The sequence below is a fragment of the Ylistrum balloti genome, unplaced genomic scaffold, assembly GCF_031769215.1.
Source record: "Ylistrum balloti isolate Yb309-2 unplaced genomic scaffold, AGI_CSIRO_Ybal_v1 Utg370568, whole genome shotgun sequence".
Classification (NCBI taxonomy): Eukaryota; Metazoa; Mollusca; class Bivalvia; order Pectinida; family Pectinidae; genus Ylistrum; species Ylistrum balloti.
In genome coordinates, this window is record NW_026782356.1 from 1,766,564 (window position 1) to 1,779,649 (window position 13,086).

The following is a 13,086-nucleotide window of genomic DNA, read 5'->3' on the forward strand; positions in this document are numbered from 1 at the left end:
ATATCTTCCGTACCAAACATCAACATCCTGTACACTACACATATATACCCTCCGTACCAAACATCAACATCCTGTACACTACACATATATATCTTCCGTACCAAACATCAACATCCTGTACACTACACATATATATCTTCCGTACCAAACATCAACATCCTGTACACTACACATAACATCCTGTACACTACACATATATATCTTCCATACCAAACATCAACATACTCTACGCTACACATAACATCCTGTACACTACACATATATATCTTCCGTACCAAACATAAACATCCTGTACACTACACATATATATCCTCCGTACCAAACATCAACATCCTGTACACTACACATATGTACCCTAAGTACCAAACATCAACATCCTCTACGCTACACATAACGTCCTGTACACTACACATATATATCCTCCGTACCAAACATCAACATCCTGTACACTACACATATATACCCTCCGTACCAAACATCAACATCCTGTACACTACACATATATATCTTCCGTACCAAACATCAACATCCTGTACACTACACATATATACCCTCCGTACCAAACATCAACATCCTGTACACTACACATATATATCTTCCGTACCAAACATCAACATCCTGTACACTACACATATATATACCATACATCAACATACTACACTCCTCCGTACCAAGCATCAACATCCTCTACGCTACACATATATACCCTCCGTACCAAACATCAACATCCTGTACACTACACATATATATCCTCCGTACCAAACATCAACATCCTGTACACTACACATATATATCCTCCATACCAAACATCAACATCCTGTACACTACACATATATATCTTCCGTACCAAACATCAACATCCTGTACACTACACATATATATCTTCCGTACCAAACATCAACATCCTGTACACTACACATATATATCTTCCGTACCAAACATCAACATCCTCTACACTACACATATATATCCTCCATACCAAACATCAACATCCTGTACACTACACATATATGTCCTCCGTACCAAACATCAACATCCTCTACGCTACACATATATACCCTCCGTACCAAACATCAACATCCTGTACACTACACATATATATCCTCCGTACAAACATCAACATACACTACACATCCTGTACTGACACATATATACGTAAACATCAACATCCTGTACACTACACATATATATCTTCCGTACCAAACATAAACTTCCTGTACACGAGACATATATACCATCCGTACCTAACATCAACATCCTGTACACTACACATATATATCTTCCGTACCAAACATCAACATCCTACGACTAATCTTTCCTACTGTACAATACTGACGACCATTTACGGTGAAATCTTTCCTACTGAATGAAGTACGGTGAAATCTGACGACCATTTAAAGTGAAATCTTTCCTACTGAATGAAGTACAATCTGACGACCATTTAAAGTGAAATCTTTCCTACTGAATGAAGTACAATCTGACGACCATTTATGAAGTGAAATCTTTCCTACTGAATGAAGTACAATCTGACGACCATTTACGGTGAAATCTTTCCTACTGAATGAAGTACAATCTGACGACCATTTAAAGTGAAATCTTTCCTACTGAATGAAGTACAATAAAGTGAAATCTTTCCGTGTACAATCTGTACGACCATTTACGGTGAAATCTTTCCTACTGAATGAAGTACAATCTGACGACCATTTAAAGTGAAATCTTTCCTACTGAATGAAGTACAATCTGACGACCATTTACGGTGAAATCTTTCCTACTGAATGAAGTACAATCTGACGACCATTTACGGTGAAATCTTTCCTACTGAATGAAGTACAATCTGACGACCATTTAAAGTGAAATCTTTCCTACTGAATGAAGTACAATCTGACGACCATTTAAAGTGAAATCTTTCCTACTGAATGAAGTACAATCTGACGACCATTTAAAGTGAAATCTTTCCTACTGAATGAAGTACAATCTGACGACCATTTAAAGTGAAATCTTTCCTACTGAATGAAGTACAATCTGACGACCATTTAAAGTGAAATCTTTCCTACTGAATGAAGTACAATCTGACGACCATTTAAAGTGAAATCTTTCCTACTGAATGAAGTACAATCTGACGACCATTTAAAGTGAAATCTTTCCTACTGAATGAAGTACAATCTGACGACCATTTAAAGTGAAATCTTTCCTACTGAATGAAGTACAATCTGACGACCATTTAAAGTGAAATCTTTCCTACTGAATGAAGTACAATCTGACGACCATTAAAAGTGAAATCTTTACTACTGAATGAAGAACAATCTGACGACCAATTAATTTGACGGTGAAATCTTTCCTACTGAATGAAGTACAATCTGACGACCATTTACGGTGAAATCTTTCCTACTGAATGAAGTACAATCTGACGACCATTTAAAGTGAAATCTTGAAATCCTACTGAATGAAGTACAATCTGACGACCATTTAAAGTGAAATCTTTCCTACTGAATGAAGTACAATCTGACGACCATTTACGGTGAAATCTTTCCTACTGAATGAAGTACAATCTGACGACCATTTACGGTGAAATCTTTCCTACTGAATGAAGTACAATCTGACGACCATTTAAAGTGAAACCATTTACGGTGAAATACGGTGAAATCTATCCTACTGAATGAATTACAATCTGACGACCATTTAAAGTGAAATCTTTCCTACTGACTGAAGTACAATCTGACGACCATTTAAAGTGAAATCTTTCCTACTGAATGAAGTACAATCTGACGACCATTTACGGTGAAATCTTTCCTACTGAAATCTTTCCTACTGAATGAAGTACAATCTGACGACCATTTAAAGTGAAATCTTTCCTACTGAATGAAGTACAATCTGACGACCATTTAAAGTGAAATCTTTCCTACTGAATGAAGTACAATCTGACGACCATTTAAAGTGAAATCTTTCCTACTGAATGAAGTACAATCTGACGACCATTTACGGTGAAATCTTTGACGACCATTTAAAGTGAAACTGAATGAAGTACAATCTGACGACCATTTAAAGTGAAATCTTTCCTACTGAATGAAGTACAATCTGACGACCATTTACGGTGAAATCTGAATTTACAATCTGACGACCATTTAAAGTGAAATGAACTGAATGAAGTACAATCTGACGACCATTTAAAGTGAAATCTTTCCTACTGAATGAAGTACAATCTGACGACCATTTACGGTGAAATCTTTCCTACTGAATGAAGTACAATCTGACGACCATTTAAAGTGAAATCTTTCCTACTGAATGAAGTACAATCTGACGACCATTTAAAGTGAAATCTTTCCTACTGAATGAAGTACAATCTGACGACCATTTACGGTGAAATCTTTCCTACTGAATGAAAATCTGACGACCATTTAAAGTCTTACAATCTGACGACCATTTAAAGTGAAATCTTTCCTACTGAATGAAGTACAATCTGACGACCATTTACGGTGAAATCTTTCCTACTGAATGAAGTACAATCTGACGACCATTTAAAGTGAAATCTTTCCTACTGAATGAAGTACAATCTGACGACCATTTAAAGTGAAATCTTTCCTACTGAATGAAGTACAATCTGACGACCATTAACGGTGAAATCTTTCCTACTGAATGAAGTACAATCTGACGACCATTTACGGTGAAATCTTTCCTACTGAATGAAGTACAATCTGACGACCATTTAAAGTGAAATCTTTCCTACTGAATGAAGTACAATCTGACGACCATTTAAAGTGAAATCTTTCCTACTGAATGAAGTACAATCTGACGACCATTTACGGTGAAATCTTTCCTACTGAATGAAGTACAATCTGACGACCATTTAAAGTGAAATCTTTCCGACTGAATGAAGTACAATCTGACGACCATTTACGGTGAAATCTTTCCTACTGAATGAAGTACAATCTGACGACCATTTAAAGTGAAATCTTTCCTACTGAATGAAGTACAATCTGACGACCATTTAAAGTGAAATCTTTCCTACTGAATGAAGTACAATCTGACGACCATTTACGGTGAAATCTTTCCTACTGAATGAAGTACAATCTGACGACCATTTAAAGTGAAATCTTTCCTACTGAATGAAGTACAATCTGACGACCATTTACGGTGAAATCTTTCCTACTGAATGAAGTACAATCTGACGACCGACTGACGACCATTTACGGTGAAATCTTTCCTACTGAATGAAGTACAATCTGACGACCATTTAAGGTGAAATCTTTCCTACTGAATGAAGTACAATCTGACGACCATTTAAAGTGAAATCTTTCCTACTGAATGAAGTACAATCTGACGACCATTTACGGTGAAATCTTTCCTACTGAATGAAGTACAATCTGACGACCATTTAAAGTGAAATCTTTCCTACTGAATGAAGTACAATCTGACGACCATTTACGGTGAAATCTTTCCTACTGAATGAAGTACAATCTGACGACCATTTAAAGTGAAATCTTTCCTACTGAATGAAGTACAATCTGACGACCATTTACGGTGAAATCTTTCCTACTGAATGAAGTACAATCTGACGACCATTTAAAGTGAAATCTTTCCTACTGAATGAAGTACAATCTGACGACCATTTACGGTGAAATCTTTCCTACTGAATGAAGTACAATCTGACGACCATTTAAAGTGAAATACTTTTAAAGTGAAATCTACTGAATGAAAATTTACAATCTGACGACCATTTAAAGTGAAATCTTTCCTACTGAATGAAGTACAATCTGACGACCATTTAAAGTGAAATCTTTCCTCTTTACAATCTGACGACCATTTTGAATGAAGTACAATCTGAGACCATTTACGGTGAAATCTTTCCTACTGAATGAAGTTTGACGACCATTTAAAGTGAAATCTTTCCTACTGAATGAAGTACAATCTAGTCCTTACAGATATAACCGACCATTTACGGTGAAATCTTTCTTTAGTGGGCTTCTAGCTATTTCCAATAACGAAATCGAAGTTATTCCCGATAATGCGTTCGCTAATTTGTCCTTACTTAAATATTTCAGGGCAAACGGAAACAAAATAACTCATATTCAAAACAACACTTTTATTGGACTGCGTCGCCTCAAGGTACTTGGTATGTCCGACAACAGGATAGAGATGCTTATTGGTGAAGCTTTCGAGGCTATTCCTGAGGTCAATTTTCTTGATTTGTCCAGAAATAAGATTTTAGTTATTCCTGACACAGTTTTCAGTACTTTGTGTAAACTCGAAATTCTTCGCCTCCGTGGAAATATGATAGCAGCCCTAACGGAAAATGTATTCAGTGGACTTCATAAACTAAGGTACATTTACTTAGAAGGAAACCGCATATCCGCCATTGCAGCTAATGTTTTCAATGATCTAGATGCCCTTCGGGCTCTCCATATGGCATACAATAAGATAACAAATCTTCCTGATAATGTGTTCAGTGGTTTATCCAAGCTTATCACCCTTGATCTAAGCAGAAATAGAATATCAGCAATCCCGGATAATATCTTCAGAGATCTAAATAAACTTAAGTTTCTGTCCTTACCTGGAAACAAGATCAGAAGCATTGCAAGTAAGGGATTCTTCGGATTACACAATATTGATTATATTAATCTTGATGAAAATGAATTGACAAATCTTCACGCAGACGTATTTGCTGGTTTACCACACCTCTATTTTTTAGACCTGTCTTCCAACAGGTTGACGGAATTACACGAGAAAGTATTTCTTGGAATAACCGGCCGTATTTTCCTTAAGTTAGATCATAACAAACTTCGCACCATTCCAACGCTACCACACAACATTAAACTGCTGGATGTTTCAGAAAATTTAATAACTAGTCTCCCCGTCGGAATCTTTTCAAATTGTAGTAAATTGTATTTGTTAAATCTAATTGGAAATGAAATTGAAATTACAAGAGATATCTTTCAAGGGTTAGACGATCTTAGGTATCTAATTACCGGAAACCCAACCATGTGTTGTATCAAACCCAAATCTGTGACTGATGAAAAATGTTTAGCGTTAGAACAATTAGGAACAGATTGCTTAGAAAGAGCAGTGTCGTGCCCAATAGCTAAAAGCGATGCAATTTCCTCGTGTACAAACTTGATAGGTTCTGACGTACTTCGAGTCTTCCTATGGATAATTGGACTTTGTGCTTTATTGGGAAACGTTGTCGTTATAGCCTATCGCGTGTTTATTGATAGAGATAATTTCAAAAACACGTATTCACTTTTTGTACTGAATCTGGGTATATCTGACCTTCTTATGGGAATTTATCTTCTTATCATAGGAATCGCTGATGCATATTATCAAGGTGTTTATGCATGGTATGATCAGTTCTGGAGACGAAGTATTTTTTGCACTATAGGTGGAGTGTTATCTTTCATATCTAGTGAGATGTCAACGTTCCTTATTCTTCTTGTGACACTTGACAGACTGATTGTCATAGTACTGCCATTGTCCCACCTCTCTAAGTGGAGAATCTCATGGATCCAGGCTATCCTTATCTCAGTGTTCTTCTGGACTTTTTCTATCATACTCAGTATCCTACCAATTGTGTCCTTCCAGTCATACTTCGAAGGCAAATTCTATTCTCAAGCTGGGGTGTGTCTCGCATTGCCACTACTAGGGGACGAACAACCAGGAGCTGAATATTCCTTCGCAGTATTTGTCTGCCTTAACAGCTTTGTTTTCGGCATAATAGTTGTTGGCCAAATTTGCATTTTAAAAACTATCAGAATGAAAACTAGAAACATCGCTTCATCAGTCACGATCAAACGAGAGAGGACAGTGGCGAAGACACTCTTCCTTGTGGTTGCATCCGACTTTTGTTGCTGGTTTCCAGTTGGTATCCTGGGTAAGCGATAACTATCGAAATGTAACCAAAATCAAAATTCAGATTACGAGAAGTTTCATCACGTGAAAACCAAATTGCTTGCATATTTTTTATTCAATCAACATGCAATTATCCAAGTTTTCAGTTACATTACATGATATTCCCAGCTCGGCTAAAATACGCAAAACTATACTTTCACGAAAATAAGTCTTTACACCCCACAAGAAAACTTGTCCTCATTTAATTGAACAATGATATGGTCAATCATGTTGTCCTTTACACATAAGGTGCAGTATTATGAATGGTTTGTGAGTTTGGATATCATATCACCGCATTGCAGTTCATGTTCTGCTCTGTCTGTAACGAACAGCTCAGATAGGGAAAACTGTTTAAATGAACAAATATGAAAAGAACATTGTATTACAAATATAGAGTAAGATACAAAAGAGCCAAACAATGAATTAAACTGCATCATATTGTTATCCTTCTCGGACTTGGCAGTTATTCTAGTGGTTCAGCAAATCCTAAGTCAAACTCCAAATTGGAAGCTGCACAAGTAAATATTGAGAATAGAATGAAAAAACAAAACAAAAACAAAACAAAAAAAAAAACAAAAAAGAGATAAATTTTTAAGTATTTTTAACCACTCAGAGGGACGTTGGTCAGGTTATATTGCATGACACACATATATACATGTACAATATGTGACTTCATAAATTAGGGTTATTTGTATATACTATGTTTAACTCTTAATTACACTAACAACATACTAAGTGTTAACATTGAAATAGATACGTTGTAAACACTAGGAATAAAAATCATTAATAAGATGTTTAATGTATAAACTGTAATCTTATTTCAGGGTTATTGGCTCGGTGCGGAATCCCAATCTCGAACGAAGCTTATGCCTGGGTGATAGTGTTTGTCCTACCTATCAATGCCGCCGTTAATCCGTTTCTCTACACTGTTACATCTTTTCTACGAAAGAGACAGAGAGTGAGTTACTTTTTACGAGAAATAAGTTCAAATTTAAAATACTTTCAAACTAATATATTTATAATCTTAAGTTTGAAAGAAAAAACCCTTACATATCAATATAATCATAATCCAAACTCCGATTCATTGAAGCTAGTGCAAGCTATGAACGAAATAAAGAGGAAGAGTAAAAGGGACATGCTTCATTAACGACACAAGCCATGCAAATCTTTGTCAATCCAAATACGTAATGTCAAGTTCTGAAATGAGAACAAAGTTAATAGCAAAGGAACTACCAGGAAAACGAACGATCACAAACAAAGAGAGAAAAAACGAACTCAAGTAAACAGCGAACGTCAGTGATGGAAGGGTCTCAAAAAACTACAAATGAAAAGAAAATTAATCGAAAAATTTAACAAAACATCGCAATTTGGGAAAAATGGAAGTAGACGACCCTCTGACGAGGCAGAATTAATCATTTTTAAAATGCGCAAAACTAAAAGAATGAATATTTTGCTTATTTCCTTGCAATTGCTCTTTGCAATTCTTCTTGCAAACTACATACCCTAATACAGAGTTTGATCTGAAATGGTTAGAAATTCACTCAGTGTCTTTTGTGACATCACAATGTCATAAAATTGTGACGTCATAAAAAAACAATTTACAGCTAATTTAAGTTACACAACCTTTCTTACACAGAACATGGATTCTATGAAATGGTGGTAATATGACTAAATTGATTAAACATGATAAATGAAATTATTAAATTATCCGCAGATTAGAAGAACTAGTAAGGTAGGTTAATAGTAAAAAAAACATTATAAAAGTTTGTAGATCTACAACTTCTTTGTAGTAAAATTTACAATGACATGATGTCATTTAGATTGCAGCTGAAGCAAAATAGCTTTTTTACGTATCCTTTATTTAGATTTATCAGGGAAACCTTTTCAAAAATACTTTCGTTAATATCAATGTAACTGTTTAATAATGTCGGATTTAATCCCCTATACTTTTCTAATTTTCCGACAGGAACAATATATAGCATCGATGACGTCAACAAAGCTTTTGAGACGTCAACCGGAGACAGTTGTGGTAGAGTCCACTGCACCATGAGGAAATGGAGGATGGTATAAAAGAAAGAAAAGAAAAAAAGAAATTAAAGGATTCCACCATGACATAAGATCATGTGTGGCGCGCGCCTGTGCCACTTACATGCTACAGGTAGCATTTATGTAATTTTTACTTTTCACAACAGACATTTGACTATCTTAAATGACATCACGCAATTGAAGTAGTGAAGAGACACCATTTAATAACCAGTTGATGTGTATTTCCTAGATGTTAAGTTATTTTTCACGAACGTAGCGAGTTAAAGTGCATTTATTACAAGTGAAACCTTTCTTGCCAGATACCTCTAACTTCATTTCCTATTCGTTGTTTGTAAATCGGTCATTTAAATGTTATTATACTTATATAAAAGACATTACTTTTAAAAATATGCTTAGAAACTAAAGAATGTGAAAGAATTTGTCGGGAAGAGATGCCATGCGATATCCTCATTTAATAATGCGCGGTTACATAGAGCGAAGAGTTTGAACTCAAATTCAAATTCTTTCATTTCGTAAACATTTACGTCTGATACAACACTGAAGAAAATTCAAATTTTTTTTACATGGTAATATTTACAATGTATACATAAAACTTTTAAATGTGGTTAGTTTGAAAATGATCATTTTATTACTGCTTATCATGGGAACCTTCTGTAAAGTTTTGTCAAAGTGTGTAAAATAAATTCATTGCTAAAACATTTGTTTTGTTTTGAGTTCCGTTATGTGTGACAACATGTGAAAGCAGTTACAATCTCAGGGTAACACCAGTTTTGAAAGCCACGACTTCGGGACTATACAAGATTTTTTTCTCACAGGGGCAAACGATATAATTCTGACGAAAAGAGTTTCGGGGCCAAGCCAAGGGAGATTTTGAGGTCAATAAAACCTTATACTTCTCACTTTTTATAATACTACACTAAACTGAATAAACCAACTCATTCTCAGTTTTCTTTTCACTCGTTGTGAACTATACTGGAGCGTGTTTCGTTAAGACAATAAAATATCCTTGAAATGACATCGCAACAATACTACTCGAGTAAAGTGGTAAAAGCAGAAGATTATTTACAGCAACATAACTCAATCTCCTTAAAACACATCTTCACATTTCATCTCACAAATATATAGAGTTCGTTCATTTGATAACATTTAATAATATATGTTGTAAAACCGCTGAGCAAAACGAAACTTAAACAAACTTCTGGCTTGTTAAAATACTGATTAGCAGCATATTATATGTTTGTATATGAACGGCCTTGGTTATTTTGAGGCGGGGTCTCTTTGTAGTAGCTGGGGGCTACCTGACTGAACAACATATGTGAGGTCCGTCACATGTAATACACCAGCATCTATAGATCTATCGTCTCCTGGCTTATGGCTGAATTCTAAGTGGAGACTAATATAAAGCCTTCGCTGATTTCAGATGTGTTCTCTGATACGACAATGAAGAAAATCGTTTATAAAATGAACAGCTTTGGCAATTAGGTAGGTCCGACGCATTAAGAGACTGAATATTTCTAACATGAAGATATACACAAAACTGCATTTCAAAGTTTAAAAATACGATAAAGTTAACCATCTATGAAAGGTTTCACAGTAGTGACTAAATTGGATCGTTATGTTCATAAATTATTGAAAAGAGCATGTTTAAACTCTGGCATACAAATAAAAACGGATTATAAGAGCACGCACCCTCCCCAATTTATAGCGCCATCACACTGAAATGACATGTCCTCCTTTCTAACGCGTGGCTAATATGAAACAATTTATTCACACAGTTATCATACAATGCACACAAGATATATCAATTTTATACCATGCCATGGAGGTTCAGTTATCATACCATGCACACAAGATTTATCACTTTTATACCATGTCATGGAGGTTCAGTTATCATACCATGCACACAAGATTTATCACTTTTATACCATGTCATGGAGGTTCAGTTATCATACCATGCACACAAGATTTATCAATTTTATACCATATTATCATACCATGCACACAAGATTTATCACTTTTATACCATGTCATGGAGGTTCAGTTATCATACCATGCACACAAGATATATCAATTTTAAACCATGTCATGGAGGGCCAGTTTATCACATTATGCGAGAGATTGTGTGGTATTAATCTCATAGCTATACACATATTTTTGGTTTGTTTTTTGTTTGTTTGTTTGTTTGTTTTGTTTTGTTTTGTTTTGTTTTGTATGTTTTGAGTTTTTGCCTTTGGAGAAAACAGTTAACTATCAAATAAGTATTACTTGTAAACATATCTTTTGATTACATTCAATATTTGTTACTGCGCGACACTGTCTATGTACACATACACAATACCACCATATTATGATAAACAGGAGAATTAAGTGAAATCATGTGCAAATGTATGTACACCGAGTGAGGATATAATCTGATTATCTACCACATCAAATACACGTTAACAACGGTGTTTTGAAGTACAGTAAATAATTTTACTGATATGTTTTTTGTTTATTTTGAGAACAGTTTTTTGTTTTTTAAGACAATTCAATATTTCATAAATAAGATTATAAGTTTATATGTTAAGGTTAATCATACATATACAATAACTAATATTTTCATTTCAATACATCTCTCAACTCTCTCTAATCTTATGAAAAAATAACAAATATGAATAGATCACTTTTAAAAGTCACTCAGGTGTGACATATGCCATGCGGGCCAAGTGATATTAAGTAATTGTTCGATGCAGGCTAAGTAACGAAAATGAACCGTATCTGTACATAACAAAACGAAGGGCGACAACTCTGGCGGAGTATGACGAAGGCTCATTATAGCTGCCCGTACATGATCCAAGAAAATATGTTTATTTACCTCCCAATGAGTGATACTGTTGCAAAAATAAATTTCAAACTACTGTAGTGTTCGATCTGTATCTGTGAAAAAGGTATTATCAATTAAGTCAAAACGGATGTCATCTGTGTTTTGTTTTCTCGGAAAAAAGATCATCTTTCTCTTCATCATAATTTATAATTTCATGAATCGTCCAAAGGATTTTTTAACAGCCCATGCGTACGTCGTTATAAATATGAACTTACTGAAAGTTTTGATAAGTTTCAACCTAACGCATAAGAGAGTAAATCAATTTAAACGATTAATTATACGACATATACATGTAGAATATTTTAGGCGAAAGAGAGCAGAAAACTTGATACCACAAGGAGTAGTAACTAGGTCACATACTTTTCGTTCAAATGCGTTAGTTACGAATTGTATTTAGAAAATTAGGTAGTGATATAAATGAAGAAAAATGTCACAAATATATAAATCTATAAGAACTAGTATGATTCACAACAGACGCTGCAATAACAGAACTAACAGCACCGCTGTTTGTACATTTCATGATGAGGTCTCTTCTGATCCTAAATTTCTGATATTTTGCTAAGATCATTGGACTTTTTTTTATGTAGATACGATGGAAATCTTCATAAATCGTAGCAGTAGAAAAGAACTAGGACAAAATTTAGGAACATACAAACTGCCCTTATTAAAAGTTACGTAACTCTGTCAAGATGTACGTAGACGTATAAAATTTATCTTCGATAGTTAAAATCGCTCACTCACGACGCTGTCGTACAGTTGACTTGTAAAGCATGAAGCGAGATTCGTCAATGAACAACACGCATCTCCTAGCGTCCAAACGAAACCGATTTGGGTTATATGCAAGCAGCCACTATTCGACGTTTGCGTCGCCTCTACGTATGTGGTGGACCAATGTAGGGACGTCGTGGCCTTAAATGAAACTCCTGCAACCCATTCCTAACCGTTCTTGGACACACTGGCCGACCATGAGTGTCGGCATCTTGGCATGCCGTCTCCGCCGCTGTCTGAAAACGGTTACGGAGGTGCCAGAGACGTATGCCTCTATCTTGACGTCGCGACGTAACGCGCAGGCGTCCTGAGACGGTCACCCAATCTCTCTGTGGCTCTGAGACGCCAAAATAAACGGAATATTGTTGTCTCGTGTACATTATGTTGCTAAGCTGTATGATGTTGCGAATGCACCTGCAATATCAAAGCAATGACCCTATCCCTATCGACTTCACTCAATCGCGGAATTTCGCTTTTTAATGATTTACCAACACATATGGTGTAGGAGTACCCCGGATGCACGCTTTTTA

General features: G+C 35.4%; 1 protein-coding gene across 1 annotated transcript; it reads left to right on the forward strand.

Annotated features, from left to right (window-relative positions):
* Positions 1-5,400: 5,400 nt before the first annotated feature.
* On the forward strand, positions 5,401-8,929 carry LOC132556433 (G-protein coupled receptor GRL101-like). The gene is made up of 3 exons (XM_060220844.1): positions 5,401-6,862; positions 7,704-7,837; positions 8,846-8,929. Exons 1-3 carry the CDS (start codon positions 5,401-5,403, stop codon positions 8,927-8,929), a joined length of 1,680 nt encoding a protein of 559 aa, XP_060076827.1.
* Positions 8,930-13,086: the final 4,157 nt, after the last annotated feature.

Bases quoted from the DNA above. Each gene is read 5' to 3' on its own strand.
- LOC132556433 (XM_060220844.1), top strand. From the start codon at position 5,401: ATGGCATACAATAAGATAACAAATCTTCCTGATAATGTGTTCAGTGGT. The intron at 6,863-7,703 runs GTAAGCGATAAC...ATCTTATTTCAG, and splicing joins GTTTCCAGTTGGTATCCTGG to GGTTATTGGCTCGGTGCGGA. The intron at 7,838-8,845 runs GTGAGTTACTTT...ATTTTCCGACAG, and splicing joins TTCTACGAAAGAGACAGAGA to GAACAATATATAGCATCGAT.